This window comes from Oncorhynchus mykiss, chromosome 30 (assembly GCF_013265735.2).
Source record: "Oncorhynchus mykiss isolate Arlee chromosome 30, USDA_OmykA_1.1, whole genome shotgun sequence".
NCBI lineage: Eukaryota > Metazoa > Chordata > Actinopteri > Salmoniformes > Salmonidae > Oncorhynchus > Oncorhynchus mykiss.
The window spans coordinates 515,956-534,780 of NC_050570.1; the positions used below are offsets into that span (position 1 = coordinate 515,956).

General features: G+C 41.8%; 1 protein-coding gene across 6 annotated transcripts in view; it reads left to right on the forward strand.

Annotated features, from left to right (window-relative positions):
- The window catches only part of bnip2 (BCL2 interacting protein 2), a 71,337-nt gene that overhangs the window by 30,084 nt on the left and 22,428 nt on the right, over positions 1-18,825 (forward strand). For all 6 annotated transcript variants that reach the window (XR_005040873.1, XR_005040871.1, XR_005040874.1 and 3 more), the window contains exons 5-6: positions 5,710-5,892; positions 6,049-6,151. Coding sequence is in view for 1 of the 6 variants with exons in the window: in XM_036968714.1 (XP_036824609.1) it covers positions 5,710-5,892; positions 6,049-6,151 (286 nt within the window). In the remaining 5 variants the exon portion in view is untranslated. The remainder of the gene's footprint in view (positions 1-5,709; positions 5,893-6,048; positions 6,152-18,825) is intronic.

Genomic DNA, 18,825 nt, shown 5'->3' on the forward strand with positions numbered 1-18,825 from the left:
CCAAGCAGCCGCACACAAGCCTAAGATCACCATGTGCAAAGCCCCCCAGGTGGACAGGGTAGACAACAGCCCCCACGCTGACCCTCAACACGGGTGCCTCTCGGGGGGGGGGGGGGTGTGCTCAGTCCCTTCCTGTACTCCCTGGCCGCACACGACTCCAACACCATCATTAAGTTTGCAGACGACACAACGGTGGTGGGCCTGACCACCGATGACGATGAGACAGCCTATGGGGAGGAGGTCAGAGACCTGGAAGTGTGGTGCCAGAACAACAACCTCTCCCTCAATGTGAGCAAGACAAAGGAGATGATTGTGGACTACAGGAAAAGGAGGGCCAAACACGCCCCCTTTCACATTGACGAGGCTGTAATGGAGTGGGTTGAGAGCTTCAAGTTCCTCTGTGTCCACATCACTAAGGATCTACCATGGTCCAAGCAGACAAACACAGTTGTGAAGAGGGCACGACAACTCCTCTTCCCCCTCCGAATGCTGAAAAGATTTGGCATGGACCCTCAAAGTTCTACAGCTGCACCATCATGAGCATCTTGACTGGCTGCCTGGTATGGCAACTGCTCGGCATCCGACCAGAAGGTGCTACAGAGGGTAGTGAGTACGGCCCAGTACATCACTGGGGCCAAGCTTCCTGCCATCCAGGACCTCTATACCAGGCTGTGTCAGAGGATGGCCCCAAAAATTGTTAGACTCCAACCACCCAATTCATAAACTGTTCTCTCAACTCTACCGGGCAGATGGCGTCGTGTAGGCTTGCTGATGTCAATGATTTGAACAGAGTACCCCAATGGTGGCTGTGGGGTTATGGTATGGGCAGGCATAAGCTACGGACAACTAACACAATTGCATTTTAACAATGGCAATTTGAATGAACAGAGATACCGTGACGACCCTGAGGCCCATTGTCGTGCCATTCATCCACCTCCATCACCTCATGTTTCAGCATGATAATGATTATTTTCATGTATTTATTTAACTAGGCAAGTCAGTTAAGAACAAATTCATATTTACAATGACTGCATGTACACATTTCCTGGAAGCTGAAAATGACCTAGTTCTTCCATGGCCTGCGTGTCACCCATTAAGCATGTTTGGGATGCTCTGGATCGACATGTACGACAGCGTGTTCCAGTTCTGGCCAATATCCAGCAACTTTGCACAGCCATTGAAGAGTGGGACAACATTCCACAGGCCACAATCAACAGCTTGATCAACGCTATGCGAAGATGTCACGCTGCATGAGGCAAGTGGTGGTCACAGCAGATACTGACTTGTTTTCTGATCCAAGTCATTAAAGACATGCATATCTGTGTTCCCAGTCTTGTAAAATCAATAGATTAGGGCCTTATGAATGCATTTAAATTGGCTGATTTCCTTATGATCTGTAACTCAGTGACATGTTTGAAATTGTTACATGTTACATTTTATATTTTTGTTCAGTAGCATCGTTATTGTTTTTGTGTTCCTATTTCCTTTTTATTTAGTTTTATCTTACTTTTTAACTGCATTGTTGGTTAAGGCTTCGTAAGTAGCATTTCACTGTTGTATTCGGTGCATGTGACAAATAGCAATTTGATTTGAATGAAACTGGTCATTTCAAAATCATTATAAAAAAGCTCAAATCTCTTGGTAAGGTCGCTAGGCGTGGTAAGGTCGCTAGGCGTGGTAAGGTCGCTAGGCGTGGTAAGGTCGCTAGGCGTGGTAAGGTCGCTAGGCGTGGTAAGGTCGCTAGGCGTGGTAATACGGTTGTTCAGTATTTTTTTTACAAGGGGTCCAAATTTTTTTATTTTTAATAATGCTTAAAAAATATACAAATTACTTGCTCGCCTCAATTAAAAGTAAATAAATCTGTTAAACAGTAAATCAACTTTGTATGTCCTAACCTGGGAAAATAGTAGTAGTGTGTGAGTCTCAGTGAAGTTCTCCCTCAGCTTTAGGACTCCAGAGGATCCAACCCTAGCCATTAGAGTTGAAAAAGGCCCTCCCGCTAACTGCCATGTTAAAATTATCTATCCAACTTATTCTCTGGGTACATACAGTGGAGAGAACAAGTATTTGATACACTGCCAATTTTGCAGGTTTTCCTACTTACAAAGCATGTAGAGGTCTGTAATTTTTTATCATAGGTACACTTCAACTGTGAGAGACGGAATCTAAAACAAAAATCCAGAAAGTCTCATTGTATGATTTTTAAGTAATTAATTTGCAGTGTGGTCAAGAACTAAAGGAAATGTATGATCTCTGTAATTGCAAACAAAGGTTTCTGTACCAAATATTAAGTTCTGCTTTTCTGATGTATCAAATACTTATGTCATGCAATAAAATGCTAATGAATTACTTAAATCATACAATGTGATTTTCTGGATTTTTGTTTTAGATTCCGTCTCTCACAGTTGAAGTGTACCTTTGATAAAAAATTACAGACCTCTACATGCTTTGTAAGTAGGAAAACCTGCAAAATTGGCAGTGTATCAAATACTTGTTCTCCCCACTGCAAACCTATCCAGCTAACTGCCTGGGTACATTAACCTATCCAGCTAACTGCCTGGGTACCTCAACCTATCCAGCTAACTGCCTGGGTACATGAACCTATCCAGCTAACTGCCTGGGTACATCAACCTATCCAGCTAACTGCCTGGGTACATCAACCTATCCAGCTAACTGCCTGGGTACATGAACCTATCCAGCTAACTGCCTGGGTACATGAACCTATCCAGCTAACTGCCTGGTACATGAACCTATCCAGCAACTGCCTGGGTACATCAACCTATCCAGCTAACTGCCTGGGTACATCAACCTATCCAGCTAACTGCCTGGGTACATCAACCTATCCAGCTAACTGCCTGGGTACATGAACCTATCCAGCTAACTGCCTGGGTACATGAACCTATCCAGCTAACTGCCTGGGTACATGAACCTATCCAGCTAACTGCCTGGGTACATGAACCTATCCAGCTAACTGCCTGGGTACATTAACCTATCCAGCAACTGCCTGGGTACATGAACCTATCCAGCAACTGCCTGGGTACATGAACCTATCCAGCAACTGCCTGGGTACATGAACCTATCCAGCTAACTGCCTGGGTACATGAACCTATCCAGCTAACTGCCTGGGTACATGAACCTATCCAGCAACTGCCTGGGTACATGAACCTATCCAGCTAACTGCCTGGGTATATGAACCTATCCAGCTAACTGCCTGGGTACATGAACCTATCCAGCTAACTGCCTGGGTACATGAACCTATCCAGCAACTGCCTGGGTACATGAACCTATCCAGCTAACTGCCTGGGTACATGAACCTATCCAGCTAACTGCCTGGTACATGAACCTATCCAGCTAACTGCCTGGGTACATGAACCTATCCAGCTAACTGCCTGGGTACATGAACCTATCCAGCTAACTGCCTGGGTACATGAACCTATCCAGCTAACTGCCTGGGTACATGAACCTATCCAGCTAACTGCCTGGGTACATGAACCTATCCAGCTAACTGCCTGGGTACATGAACCTATCCAGCTAACTGCCTGGGTACATGAACCTATCCAGCTAACTGCCTGGGTACATGAACCTATCCAGCTAACTGCCTGGGTACATGAACCTATCCAGCTAACTGCCTGGGTACATGAACCTATCCAGCTAACTGCCTGGGTACATGAACCTATCCAGCTAACTGCCTGGTACATGAACCTATCCAGCTAACTGCCTGGGTACATGAACCTATCCAGCTAACTGCCTGGGTACATGAACCTATCCAGCTAACTGCCTGGGTACATTAACCTATCCAGCTAACTGCCTGGGTACATGAACCTATCCAGCTAACTGCCTGTGTACATTAACCTATCCAGCTAACTGCCTGGGTACATCAACCTATCCAGCTAACTGCCTGGGTACATCAACCTATCCAGCTAACTGCCTGGGTACATCAACCTATCCAGCTAACTGCCTGGGTACATTAACCTATCCAGCTAACTGCCTGGGTACATCAACCTATCCAGCTAACTGCCTGGGTACATTAACCTATCCAGCTAACTGCCTGGGTACATCAACCTATCCAGCTAACTGCCTGGGTACATGAACCTATCCAGCTAACTGCCTGGGTACATGAACCTATCCAGCTAACTGCCTGGGTACCTCAACCTATCCAGCTAACTGCCTGGGTACATGAACCTATCCAGCAACTGCCTGGGTACATGAACCTATCCAGCTAACTGCCTGGGTACATAAACCAAGACAGGACATAGTCTATCCCAGGACAGGACACTGGTCTGTCCTAGGAGCTGACTCCACTAAGCCTGGTTCAATAGTTCTGGGGCAACCTAACCCTGACAGTTGTATGGGGCCAGTTAACTGTAGTTAAATGGTTCAGGTTTAAATGGTGTTGTGTTGTTTCTGTGTTTCCGCTCTGCTGCCGGCCTCTGTCATCTGGAAGGACTGTTACCCTTGTTGTCTTGGCAACAGTTCCCAGGTCAACAACAAGTGTGGTAAGGTCTCATGGACATACTGCCTGGTCAATCAACCAAATATACTTTTGCTTCTTTGCATCAACTATGTGAACAAATCAAGGGATATTTCTTCTGTTTTACCGTGAACAAATCAAGGGATATTTCTTCTGTTTTGAGTCGTTTTTGTGTACATTGTTGGTCATGTACAAGCATGTTCTTATTCTTATTTAGCTATGTTTCTATGATGTAACATATTAAAAGGAAAACTGGTGCCGTTTTGGAATGCTGTTCCATCCTGGTACTAGGACGGATGTTTAACCCCCTAAGGTGCATAAATCTAATCCCGTTAAAATCAGTCAGTTTAAGCAAGTGATTTGTTTTGCATTGGATGCATCTCAATCCACCGCATATGCCTATGTAACACTTCTGCATTTGTGGTGACAGAGCTAGATCTGTGTTTGTCAGACCGTGTGACATCCCCAAAATGGGTCTTCTCACCAAATCGTCTGTAGCGGCCGAACGATTTGGCCTACAAACCACTATGACCCCTCTGTGGAAAGGTGAGACGCTCATGAACGCGTACATGTTTTGCTCTAGGACGCCCTCAGGTCTCACAAGACTCGACTGAAGGTCCTCTGGTACCAGTCAAAATAATTTATGGAAGTATATATGGAGACACTTTAGTGACAAAAGTAAGGGGTTAAATACATGTAAAAAATACATGTTTCCTGATCTTTCTTGTATCACTCAGATATAGGACAGACACTTCAGAACAAACTTCCTTTAGATTTTTTATGGTGGACTATGTTGTTCCATGTAGTGAATCTGTTATTCAATGTGTTTGTTTGGGCTAATAGGGTTAGGGTAAGTTATATATTTTTTCTATGTTTCATATACCCCCGCTTTAGACAGGGCTTTAAATAAAAGGCAGTCTATTCTGTAGTGAGGTGTTTCTTAAGTGTTGAGCACCAATGCCATGTCATTGTCTGTCCACAATGTGAAGACTAAATCCTCCATATTATTTCCGTTTTGATTGTTGCATGTTTGATGTACCATTCGTATGATCACTGTCTGAATCGTTCGTCTGATTGGCCATTACTGTTGATCAGGGGCATATATTATATTTAAATGGTTATTTGTTGCACTCAGCATGTCATAATTCCCCACAATATGAAGCATTTCAAATATAAATGGAGTGTTATTGGATAAAGGGAAGGTAGGAAAATAGTTAAAAAGAACCTCCTCTTCTCAGACGACCTGCCGAAGCCCAAGACCACGGAAGTTCTGCAGAAGGGGGTGGAGTCGGTCCAGGTGTACTCGGCCTCCGAGGAGCGGGAGGAGGGGCGGCGCTGGAGAGTGTTCCGTATAGGAGACCAGGAACACAAAGTCGACATGAAGGCAATAGAACCCTACAAGAGGGTCATCAACCACGGAGGTAACCCCTGACCCCAGACCCTAACACATAACCCTAGTCCTTCAAGAGGGTATTGGACCAATTATATAAAAAAAAAAAAAACATTTTTACAGTAACAATGCCCCATGCAGAGCAGGTTGTGTTGTGGCGTGTTTGAACCTCTGTGATGTGTTCCAGGTTACTATGGAGATGGCCTGAATGCCATCATAGTGTTTGCCGTGTGTTACATGCCTGAGAGCAACCAACCCAACTACCGCTACATCATGGACAACCTCTTCAAGTGAGTCCTACTGGTGCAAACCCTGTGAAACGGAATATTGACTTGCATTGGTTTTTGGACACCAATGCTAAAATGATATTTAATATTTTCCCACTATTTTACAAATGTTCAATCCCGAGAATAAATCACTTTTCTCCTGTGTAACCTGGTATTTTTATATTTTAGGCAGTGACCACCGACTGGCCATTATTAGGCTTAGCTATGCAGGCCTATGAAGGCAGTGACCACCGACTGGCTATTATTAGGCTTAGCTATGCAGGCCTATGAAGGCAGGGACCACCGACTGGCCATTATTAGGCTTAGCTATGCAGGCCTAGGAAGGCAGTGACCACCGACTGGCTATTATTAGGCTTAGCTATGCAGGCCTAGGAAGGCAGTGACCACCGGCTGGCATTAGGCTTAGCTATGCAGGCCTAGGAAGGCAGTGACCACCGCCTGGCTATTATTAGGCTTAGCTATGCAGGCCTAGGAAGGCAGTGACCACCGGCTGGCATTGGGCTTAGCTATGCAGGCCTATGAAGGCAGTGACCACCGACTGGCTATTATTAGGCTTAGCTATGCAGGCCTATGAAGGCAGTGACCACCGCCTGGCTATTATTAGGCTTAGCTATGCAGGCCTATGAAGGCAGTGACCACCGACTGGCTATTATTAGGCTTAGCTATGCAGGCCTATGAAGGCAGTGACCACCGCGTGGCTATTATTAGGCTTAGCTATGCAGGCCTAGGAAGGCAGTGACCACCGGCTGGCATTAGACTTAGCTATGCAGGCCTAGGAAGGCAGTGACCACCGACTGGCTATTATTAGGCTTAGCTATGCAGGCCTATGAAGGCAGTGACCACCGACTGGCTATTATTAGGCTTAGCTATGCAGGCCTATGAAGGCAGGGACCACCGACTGGCCATTATTAGGCTTAGCTATGCAGGCCTAGGAAGGCAGTGACCACCGGCTGGCATTAGGCTTAGCTATGCAGGCCTATGAAGGCAGTGACCACCGCCTGGCATTAGGCTTAGCTATGAAGGCAGTGACCACCGACTGGCTATTATTAGGCTTAGCTATGCAGGCCTATGAAGGCAGTGACCACCGCCTGGCTATTATTAGGCTTAGCTATGCAGGCCTAGGAAGGCAGTGACCACCGGCTGGCATTAGGCTTAGCTATGCAGGCCTAGGAAGGCAGTGACCACCGCCTGGCATTAGGCTTAGCTATGCAGGCCTAGGAAGGCAGTGACCACCGACTGGCTATTATTAGGCTTAGCTATGCCGGCCTAGGAAGGCAGTGCGTACCAGTGCTCCAACTGACTCAGACAGTTGGACTGGAGGTGAGGAAGATTGTTTTTGGCCAACCAGAGTTACCACTTTAATTTAACTATATAATGCCTTTCGTTATAAAAAATATATTATGATAGAAAGTTAACAAATTAGTCTCATTCTGTACGCCTATATCTGTATAGTAGTAGTAGTAGCCTATATCTGGATAGTATTGGTAGTAGCCTATATCTGTATAGTAGTAGTAGTAGTAGTAGTAGCCTATATCTGTGTAGTAGTAGGAGCCTATATCTGTATAGTATTGGTAGTAGCCTGTATCTGTGTAGTAGTAGTAGTAGTAGCCTGTATCTGTGTAGTAGTAGTAGCCTGTATCTGTGTAGTAGTAGTAGTAGTAGTAGTAGTAGCAGCCTGTATCTGTGTAATAGTAGTAGTAGTAGTAGCCTGTATCTGTGTAGTAGTAGTAGTAGCCTGTATCTGTGTAGTGGTAGCCTGTATATGTGTAGTAGTAGTAGTAGTAGTAGTAGCCTGTATCTGTGTAGTAGTAGTAGTAGTAGTAGCCTGTATCTGTGTAGTAGTAGTAGTAGTAGTAGCCTGTATCTGTGTAGTAGTAGTAGTAGTAGTAGCCTGTATCTGTGTAGTAGTAGTAGTAGTAGCCTGTATCTGTGTAGTAGTAATAGTAGTAGCCTGTATCTGTGTAGTAGTAGTAGCCTGTATCTGTGTAGTAGTAGCCTGTATCTGTGTAGTATTAGTAGTAGCCTGTGTCTGTGTAGTAGTAGTAGTAGTAGTAGCCTGTGTCTGTACAGTAGTAGCCTGTGTCTGTGTAGTAGTAGTAGTAGCCTGTATCTGTGTAGTAGTAGTAGTAGTAGTAGTAGCCTGTGTCTGTGTAGTAGTAGTAGTAGCCTGTGTCTGTGTAGTAGTAGTAGTAGTAGTAGTAGTAGTAGTAGTAGCCTGTATCTGTATAGTAGTACTAGTCTGTGTAATAGTAGTAGTAGTAATAGCCTGTATCTGTATAGTAGTAGTAGTAGTAGTAGTAGTAGTAGTAGTAGCCTGTGTATGTGTAGTAGTAGTAGTAGTAGTAGCCTGTGTATGTGTAGTAGTAGTAGTAGTAGCCTGTATCTGTATAGTAGTAGTAGCCTGTATCTGTATAGTATTAGTAGTAGCCTGTATCTGTATAGTATTGGTAGTAGCCTGTATCTGTATAGTAGTGGTAGTAGTAGCATGTATCTGTATAGTTTTGGTAATAGCCTGTATCTGTATAGTAGTAGTAGTAGTAGTAGTAGCCTGTATCTGTGTAGTAGTAGTAGTAGTAGTAGTAGTAGTAGTAGTAGCCTCTATCTGTATAGTAGTTGTAGCAGTAGCCTGTATCTGTACAGTAGTAGTGGTAGTAGTAGTAGTAGTAGCCTGTATCTGTGTATTAGTAGTAGTAGTAGTAGTAGCCTGTATCTGTGTAGTAGTAGTAGTAGCCTGTATCTGTGTAGTGGTAGCCTGTATATGTGTAGTAGTAGTAGTAGTAGTAGTAGTAGCCTGTATCTGTGTAGTAGTAGTAGTAGTAGCCTGTATCTGTGTAGTAGTAGTAGTAGTAGTAGTAGTAGTAGCCTGTATCTGTGTAGTAGTAGTAGTAGTAGTAGTAGCCTGTATCTGTGTAGTAGTAGTAGTAGTAGCCTGTATCTGTGTAGTAGTAATAGTAGTAGCCTGTATCTGTGTAGTAGTAGTAGTAGTAGTAGCCTGTATCTGTGTAGTAGTAGTAGTAGTAGTAGTAGCCTGTATCTGTGTAGTAGTAGTAGTAGTAGTAGCCTGTATCTGTGTAGTAGTAGTAGCCTGTATCTGTGTAGTAGTAGCCTGTATCTGTGTAGTATTAGTAGTAGCCTGTGTCTGTGTAGTAGTAGTAGTAGTAGTAGCCTGTGTCTGTACAGTAGTAGCCTGTGTCTGTGTAGTAGTAGTAGTAGCCTGTATCTGTGTAGTAGTAGTAGTAGTAGTAGTAGTAGTAGTAGTAGTAGTAGTAGTAGTAGCCTGTGTCTGTGTAGTAGTAGTAGTAGCCTGTGTCTGTGTAGTAGTAGTAGTAGCCTGTGTCTGTGTAGTAGTAGTAGTAGTAGCCTGTATCTGTATAGTAGTACTAGTCTGTGTAATAGTAGTAGTAGTAATAGCCTGTATCTGTATAGTAGTAGTAGTAGTAGTAGTAGTAGCCTGTGTATGTGTAGTAGTAGTAGTAGTAGTAGTAGCCTGTGTATGTGTAGTAGTAGTAGTAGCCTGTATCTGTATAGTAGTAGTAGCCTGTATCTGTATAGTAGTAGTAGCCTGTATCTGTATAGTATTAGTAGTAGCCTGTATCTGTATAGTATTGGTAGTAGCCTGTATCTGTATAGTAGTGGTAGTAGTAGCATGTATCTGTATAGTTTTGGTAATAGCCTGTATCTGTATAGTAGTAGTAGTAGTAGCCTGTATCTGTGTAGTAGTAGTAGTAGTAGTAGTAGTAGTAGTAGTAGTAGTATTAGTAGTAGTAGTAGCCTCTATCTGTATAGTAGTTGTAGCAGTAGCCTGTATCTGTACAGTAGTAGTGGTAGTAGTAGTAGTAGTAGCCTGTATCTGTGTATTAGTAGTAGTAGTAGTAGTAGCCTGTATCTGTATGGTAGTGGTAGTACTAGCCTGTATCTGTGTTGTTGTAGTAGTAGTAGTAGTAGTAGCCTGTATCTGTGTAGTAGTAGTAGTAGTAGCCTGTATCTGTGTAGTAGTAGTTGTAGCCTGTATCTGTGTAGTAGTAGTAGTAGTAGTAGTCTGTTTAGTAGTAGTAGTAGTAGTAGCCTGTATCTGTGTAGTAGTAGTAGTAGTAGCCTGTGTCTGTGTAGTAGTAATAGTAGTAGCCTGTATCTGTGTAGTAGTAGTAGTAGTAGCCTGTATCTGTGTAGTAGTAGTAGTAGTAGTAGTAGCCTGTATCTGTGTTGTAGTAGTAGTAGTAGTAGCCTGTATCTGTGTAGTAGTAATAGTAGTAGCCTGTATCTGTGTAGTAGTAGTAGTAGTAGTAGCCTGTATCTGTGTAGTAGTAGTAGTAGTAGCCTGTATCTGTGTAGTAGTAGTAGTAGTAGTAGCCTGTATCTGTGTAGTAGTAGTAGCCTGTATCTGTGTAGTAGTAGCCTGTATCTGTGTAGTATTAGTAGTAGCCTGTGTCTGTGTAGTAGTAGTAGTAGTAGTAGCCTGTGTCTGTACATTAGTAGCCTGTGTCTGTGTAGTAGTAGTAGTAGCCTGTATCTGTGTAGTAGTAGTAGTAGTAGTAGTAGTAGTAGTAGTAGCCTGTGTCTGTGTAGTAGTAGTAGTAGCCTGTGTCTGTGTAGTAGTAGTAGTAGTAGTAGTAGCCTGTATCTGTATAGTAGTACTAGTCTGTGTAATAGTAGTAGTAGTAATAGCCTGTATCTGTATAGTAGTAGTAGTAGTAGTAGTAGCCTGTGTATGTGTAGTAGTAGTAGTAGTAGTAGCCTGTGTATGTGTAGTAGTAGTAGCCTGTATCTGTATAGTAGTAGTAGCCTGTATCTGTATAGTAGTAGTAGCCTGTATCTGTATAGTATTAGTAGTAGCCTGTATCTGTATAGTATTGGTAGTAGCCTGTATCTGTATAGTAGTGGTAGTAGTAGCATGTATCTGTATAGTTTTGGTAATAGCCTGTATCTGTATAGTAGTAGTAGTAGTAGTAGCCTGTATCTGTGTAGTAGTAGTAGTAGTAGTAGTAGTAGTAGTAGTATTAGTAGTAGTAGTAGCCTCTATCTGTATAGTAGTTGTAGCAGTAGCCTGTATCTGTACAGTAGTAGTGGTAGTAGTAGTAGTAGTAGCCTGTATCTGTGTATTAGTAGTAGTAGTAGTAGTAGCCTGTATCTGTATGGTAGTGGTAGTACTAGCCTGTATCTGTGTTGTTGTAGTAGTAGTAGTAGTAGCCTGTATCTGTGTAGTAGTAGTAGTAGTAGCCTGTATCTGTGTAGTAGTAGTTGTAGCCTGTATCTGTGTAGTAGTAGTAGTAGTAGTAGTCTGTTTAGTAGTAGTAGTAGTAGTAGCCTGTATCTGTGTAGTAGTAGTAGTAGTAGCCTGTGTCTGTGTAGTAGTAGTAGTAGTAGTAGCCTGTATCTGTGTAGTAGTAGTAGTAGTAGTAGTAGTAGTAGTAGCCTGTATCTGTGTAGTAGTAGTAGTAGTAGTAGCCTGTATCTGTGTAGTAGTAGTAGTAGTAGTAGCCTGTATATGTGTAGTAGTAGTAGTAGTAGCCTGTATCTGTGTAGTAGTAGTAGCCTGTATCTGTGTAGTAGTAGTAGTAGTAGTAGCAGCCTGTATCTGTGTAGTAGTAGTAGTAGTAGCCTGTATCTGTGTAGTAGTAGTAGTAGTAGTAGCCTGTGTCTGTGTAGTAGTAGTAGTAGTAGTAGTAGTAGTAGCCTGTATCTGTGTAGTAGTAGCCTGTGTCTGTGTTGTAGTAGTAGTAGTAGTAGTAGTAGTAGTAGTAGCCTGTATCTGTGTAGTAGTAGTAGCCTGTGTCTGTACAGTAGTAGTCTGTGTAGTAGTAGTAGTAGCCTATATCTGTATAGTAGTAGTAGTAGTCTGTGTAGTAGTAGTAGTAGTAGTAGCCTGTGTCTGTGTAGTAGTAGTAGTAGTAGTAGTAGTAGTAGTAGTAGTAGCCTGTGTCTGTGTAGTAGTAGTAGTAGTAGTAGTAGTAGTAGTAGCCTGTATCTCTATAGTAGTAGTAGTCTGTGTAGTAGTAGTAATAGCCTGTATCTGTATAGTAGTAGTAGTAGTAGCCTGTATCTGTATAGTAGTAGTAGTAGTAGTAGTAGTAGTAGCCTGTATCTGTGTAGTAGTAGTAGCCTGTATCTGTATAGTAGTAGTAGTAGTAGTAGTCTGTGTAGTAGTAGTAATAGCCTGTATCTGTATAGTAGTAGTAGTAGTAGTAGTAGTAGTCTGTGTCTGTGTAGCAGTAGTAGCCTGTATCTGTGTAGTATTAGTAGGAGTAGTAGTAGTAGTAGTAGTAGCCTGTATCTGTGTAGTAGTAGTAGTAGTAGCCTGTGTCTGTGTAGTAGTAGTAGTAGGAGTAGTAGCCTGTATCTGTGTAGTAGTAGTAGTAGTAGTAGCCTGTCTGTGTAGTAGTAGTAGTAGTAGTAGTAGTAGTAGTAGCCTGTATCTGTGTAGTAGTAGTAGTAGTAGTAGCCTGTGTCTGTACAGTAGTAGACTGTGTCTGTGTAGTAGTAGTAGTAGTAGTAGTAGTAGTAGCCTATATCTGTATAGTAGTAGTAGTCTGTGTAGTAGTAGTAGTAGTAGTAGCCTGTGTCTGTGTAGTAGTAGTAGTAGCCTGTATCTCTATAGTAGTAGTAGTAGTAGTAGTAGTAGTAGCCTGTATCTGTGTAGTAGTAGTAGTAGTAGCCTGTATATGTGTAGTAGTAGTAGTAGTAGCCTGTATCTGTGTAGTAGTAGTAGTAGCTTGTATCTGTGAAGTAGTAGTAGTAGTAGTAGCCTGTATCTGTGTAGTAGTAGTAGTAGTAGCAGCCTGTATCTGTGTAGTAGTAGTAGTAGTAGCCTGTATCTGTGTAGTAGTTGTAGTAGCCTGTATCTGTGTAGTAGTAGTAGTAGTTGTAGCCTGTGTCTGTGTAGTAGTAGTAGTCTGTGTAGTAGTAGTAGAAGCCTGTATCTGTGTAGTAGTAGTAGTAGTAGTAGCCTGTGTCTGTGTAGTAGTAGTAGTAGTAGCCTGTATCTGTGTAGTAGTAGTAGTAGTAGCCTGTATATGTGTAGTAGTAGTAGTAGTAGCCTGTATCTGTGTAGTAGTAGTAGTAGCTTGTATCTGTGAAGTAGTAGTAGTAGTAGTAGTAGCCTGTATCTGTGTAGTAGTAGTAGTAGTAGCAGCCTGTATCTGTGTAGTAGTAGTAGTAGTAGCCTGTATCTGTGTAGTAGTTGTAGTAGCCTGTATCTGTGTAGTAGTAGTAGTAGTTGTAGCCTGTGTCTGTGTAGTAGTAGTAGTCTGTGTAGTAGTAGTAGAAGCCTGTATCTGTGTAGTAGTAGTAGTAGTAGTAGCCTGTGTCTGTGTAGTAGTAGTAGTAGTAGCCTGTATCTGTGTAGTAGTAGTAGTAGCCTGTATCTGTGTAGTAGTAGTAGTAGTAGTAGTAGTAGCCTGTATATGTGTAGTAGTAGTAGTAGTAGCCTGTATCTGTGTAGTAGTAGTAGTAGCCTGTATCTGTGTAGTAGTAGTAGTAGCCTGTATCTGTGTAGTAGTAGTAGCCTGTATCTGTGTAGTAGTAGTAGTAGTAGTAGTAGTAGTAGTAGCCTGTATCTGTGTAGTAGTTGTAGTAGCCTGTATCTGTGTAGTAGTAGTAGTAGTAGTAGCCTGTGTCTGTGTAGTAGTAGTAGTAGTAGTAGCCTGTGTCTGTGTAGTAGTAGTAGTAGTAGTAGCCTGTATCTGTGTAGTAGTAGTAGTAGTAGTAGTAGTAGCCTGTATCTGTGTAGTAGTAGTAGTAGTAGTAGCCTGTATCTGTGTAGTAGTAGTAGTAGTAGTAGCCTGTATATGTGTAGTAGTAGTAGTAGTAGCCTGTATCTGTGTAGTAGTAGTAGCCTGTATCTGTGTAGTAGTAGTAGTAGTAGTAGCAGCCTGTATCTGTGTAGTAGTAGTAGTAGCCTGTATCTGTGTAGTAGTAGTAGTAGTAGTAGCCTGTGTCTGTGTAGTAGTAGTAGTAGTAGTAGTAGTAGTAGCCTGTATCTGTGTAGTAGTAGCCTGTGTCTGTGTTGTAGTAGTAGTAGTAGTAGTAGTAGTAGTAGCCTGTATCTGTGTAGTAGTAGTAGCCTGTGTCTGTACAGTAGTAGTCTGTGTAGTAGTAGTAGTAGCCTATATCTGTATAGTAGTAGTAGTAGTCTGTGTAGTAGTAGTAGTAGTAGTAGCCTGTGTCTGTGTAGTAGTAGTAGTAGTAGTAGTAGTAGTAGTAGTAGTAGCCTGTGTCTGTGTAGTAGTAGTAGTAGTAGTAGTAGTAGTAGTAGCCTGTATCTCTATAGTAGTAGTAGTCTGTGTAGTAGTAGTAATAGCCTGTATCTGTATAGTAGTAGTAGTAGTAGCCTGTATCTGTATAGTAGTAGTAGTAGTAGTAGCCTGTATCTGTGTAGTAGTAGTAGCCTGTATCTGTATAGTAGTAGTAGTAGTAGTAGCCTGTATCTGTATAGTAGTAGTAGTCTGTGTAGTAGTAGTAATAGCCTGTATCTGTATAGTAGTAGTAGTAGTAGTAGTAGTCTGTGTCTGTGTAGCAGTAGTAGCCTGTATCTGTGTAGTATTAGTAGGAGTAGTAGTAGTAGTAGTAGTAGCCTGTATCTGTGTAGTAGTAGTAGTAGTAGCCTGTGTCTGTGTAGTAGTAGTAGTAGGAGTAGTAGCCTGTATCTGTGTAGTAGTAGTAGTAGCCTGTATCTGTGTAGTAGTAGTAGTAGCCTGTATCTGTGTAGTAGTAGTAGCCTGTATCTGTGTAGTAGTAGTAGTAGTAGTAGTAGTAGTAGCCTGTATCTGTGTAGTAGTAGTAGTAGCCTGTGTCTGTGTAGTAGTAGTAGTAGTAGTAGCCTGTGTCTGTGTAGTAGTAGTAGTAGTAGTAGCCTGTATCTGTGTAGTAGTAGTAGTAGTAGTAGTAGTAGCCTGTATCTGTGTAGTAGTAGTAGTAGTAGTAGCCTGTATCTGTGTAGTAGTAGTAGTAGTAGTAGCCTGTATATGTGTAGTAGTAGTAGTAGTAGCCTGTATCTGTGTAGTAGTAGTAGCCTGTATCTGTGTAGTAGTAGTAGTAGTAGTAGCAGCCTGTATCTGTGTAGTAGTAGTAGTAGTAGCCTGTATCTGTGTAGTAGTAGTAGTAGTAGTAGCCTGTGTCTGTGTAGTAGTAGTAGTAGTAGTAGTAGTAGTAGCCTGTATCTGTGTAGTAGTAGCCTGTGTCTGTGTTGTAGTAGTATTAGTAGTAGTAGTAGTAGTAGTAACCTGTATCTGTGTAGTAGTAGTAGCCTGTGTCTGTACAGTAGTAGTCTGTGTAGTAGTAGTAGTAGCCTATATCTGTATAGTAGTAGTAGTAGTCTGTGTAGTAGTAGTAGTAGTAGTAGCCTGTGTCTGTGTAGTAGTAGTAGTAGTAGTAGTAGTAGTAGTAGTAGCCTGTGTCTGTGTAGTAGTAGTAGTAGTAGTAGTAGTAGTAGTAGCCTGTATCTCTATAGTAGTAGTAGTCTGTGTAGTAGTAGTAATAGCCTGTATCTGTATAGTAGTAGTAGTAGTAGCCTGTATCTGTATAGTAGTAGTAGTAGTAGTAGCCTGTATCTGTGTAGTAGTAGTAGCCTGTATCTGTATAGTAGTAGTAGTAGTAGTAGCCTGTATCTGTATAGTAGTAGTAGTCTGTGTAGTAGTAGTAATAGCCTGTATCTGTATAGTAGTAGTAGTAGTAGTAGTAGTCTGTGTCTGTGTAGCAGTAGTAGCCTGTATCTGTGTAGTATTAGTAGGAGTAGTAGTAGTAGTAGTAGTAGCCTGTATCTGTGTAGTAGTAGTAGTAGTAGCCTGTGTCTGTGTAGTAGTAGTAGTAGGAGTAGTAGCCTGTATCTGTGTAGTAGTAGTAGTAGTAGTAGCCTGTCTGTGTAGTAGTAGTAGTAGTAGTAGTAGTAGTAGCCTGTATCTGTGTAGTAGTAGTAGTAGTAGTAGCCTGTGTCTGTACAGTAGTAGACTGTGTCTGTGTAGTAGTAGTAGTAGTAGTAGTAGTAGTAGCCTATATCTGTATAGTAGTAGTAGTCTGTGTAGTAGTAGTAGTAGTAGTAGCCTGTGTCTGTGTAGTAGTAGTAGTAGCCTGTATCTCTATAGTAGTAGTAGTAGTAGTAGTAGTAGTAGCCTGTATCTGTGTAGTAGTAGTAGTAGTAGCCTGTATATGTGTAGTAGTAGTAGTAGTAGCCTGTATCTGTGTAGTAGTAGTAGTAGCTTGTATCTGTGAAGTAGTAGTAGTAGTAGTAGCCTGTATCTGTGTAGTAGTAGTAGTAGTAGCAGCCTGTATCTGTGTAGTAGTAGTAGTAGTAGCCTGTATCTGTGTAGTAGTTGTAGTAGCCTGTATCTGTGTAGTAGTAGTAGTAGTTGTAGCCTGTGTCTGTGTAGTAGTAGTAGTCTGTGTAGTAGTAGTAGAAGCCTGTATCTGTGTAGTAGTAGTAGTAGTAGTAGCCTGTGTCTGTGTAGTAGTAGTAGTAGTAGCCTGTATCTGTGTAGTAGTAGTAGTAGTAGCCTGTATATGTGTAGTAGTAGTAGTAGTAGCCTGTATCTGTGTAGTAGTAGTAGTAGCTTGTATCTGTGAAGTAGTAGTAGTAGTAGTAGTAGCCTGTATCTGTGTAGTAGTAGTAGTAGTAGCAGCCTGTATCTGTGTAGTAGTAGTAGTAGTAGCCTGTATCTGTGTAGTAGTTGTAGTAGCCTGTATCTGTGTAGTAGTAGTAGTAGTTGTAGCCTGTGTCTGTGTAGTAGTAGTAGTCTGTGTAGTAGTAGTAGAAGCCTGTATCTGTGTAGTAGTAGTAGTAGTAGTAGCCTGTGTCTGTGTAGTAGTAGTAGTAGTAGCCTGTATCTGTGTAGTAGTAGTAGTAGCCTGTATCTGTGTAGTAGTAGTAGTAGTAGTAGTAGCCTGTATATGTGTAGTAGTAGTAGTAGTAGCCTGTATCTGTGTAGTAGTAGTAGTAGCCTGTATCTGTGTAGTAGTAGTAGTAGCCTGTATCTGTGTAGTAGTAGTAGCCTGTATCTGTGTAGTAGTAGTAGTAGTAGTAGTAGTAGCCTGTATCTGTGTAGTAGTTGTAGTAGCCTGTATCTGTGTAGTAGTAGTAGTAGTAGTAGCCTGTGTCTGTGTAGTAGTAGTAGTAGTAGTAGCCTGTGTCTGTGTAGTAGTAGTAGTAGTAGTAGCCTGTATCTGTGTAGTAGTAGCCTGTGTCTGTGTAGTAGTAGTAGTAGTAGTAGTAGTAGTAGTAGTAGTAGTAGTAGTAGTAGTAGCCTGTATCTGTGTAGTAGTAGTAGTAGTAGTAGTAGCCTATATCTGTATAGTAGTAGTAATCTGTGTAGTAGTAGTAGTAGCCTGTGTCTGTGTAGTAGTAGTAGTAGTAGTAGTAGTAGTAGTAGTAGTAGCCTGTGTCTGTGTAGTAGTAGTAGTAGTAGTAGTAGTAGTAGCCTGTATCTCTATAGTAGTAGTAGTCTGTGTAGTAGTAGTAATAGCCTGTATCTGTATAGTAGTAGTAGTAGTAGCCTGTATCTGTATAGTATTAGTAGTAGTAGTAGTAGTAGCCTGTATCTGTGTAGTAGTAGTAGTAGCCTGTATCTGTATAGTAGTAGTAGTAGTAGTAGCCTGTATCTGTATAGTAGTAGTAGTCTGTGTAGTAGTAGTAGTAGCCTGTATCTGTGTAGTAGTTGTAGTAGCCTGTATCTGTGTAGTAGTAGTAGTAGTAGTAGTAGTAGCCTGTGTCTGTGTAGTAGTAGTAGTAGTAGTAGTAGTAGTAGTAGTAGCCTGTATCTGTGTAGTAGTAGCCTGTGTCTGTGTAGTAGTAGTAGTAGTAGTAGTAGTAGTAGCCTGTATCTGTGTAGTAGTAGTAGCCTGTGTCTGTACAGTAGTAGCCTGTGTCTGTGTAGTAGTAGTAGTAGTAGCCTATATCTGTATAGTAGTAGTAGTCTGTGTAGTAGTAGTAGTAGTAGTAGTAGCCTGTGTCTGTGTAGTAGTAGTAGTAGTAGTAGCCTGTATCTCTATAGTAGTAGTAGTCTGTGTAGTAGTAGTAATAGCCTGTATCTGTATAGTAGTAGTAGTAGTAGCCTGTATCTGTATAGTATTAGTAGTAGTAGTAGCCTGTATCTGTGTAGTAGTAGTAGCCTGTATCTGTATAGTAGTAGTAGTAGTAGTAGTAGCCTGTATCTGTATAGCAGTAGTAGTGTGTGTAGTAGTAGTAATAGCCTGTATCTGTATAGTAGTAGTAGTCTGTGTCTGTGTAGTAGTAGTAGCCTGTATCTGTGTAGTATTAGTAGGAGTAGTAGTAGTAGTAGTTGTAGCCTGTATCTGTGTAGTAGTAGTAGCCTGTGTCTGTGTAGTAGTAGTAGTAGGAGTAGTAGCCTGTATCTGTGTAGTAGTAGCCTGTCTGTGTTGTAGTAGTAGTAGTAGTAGTAGTAGTAGTAGTAGCCTGTATCTGTGTAGTAGTAGTAGTAGTAGTAGTAGCCTGTGTCTGTACAGTAGTTGTCTGTGTAGTAGTAGTAGTAGTAGTAGTAGTAGCCTATATCTGTATAGTAGTAGTAGTCTGTGTAGTAGTAGTAGTAGTAGCCTGTGTCTGTGTAGTAGTAGTAGTAGTAGCCTGTATCTCTGTAGTAGTAGTAGTAGTAGCAGCCTGTATCTGTGTAGTAGTAGTAGTAGTAGTAGCCTGTATATGTGTAGTAGTAGTAGTAGTAGTAGCCTGTATCTGT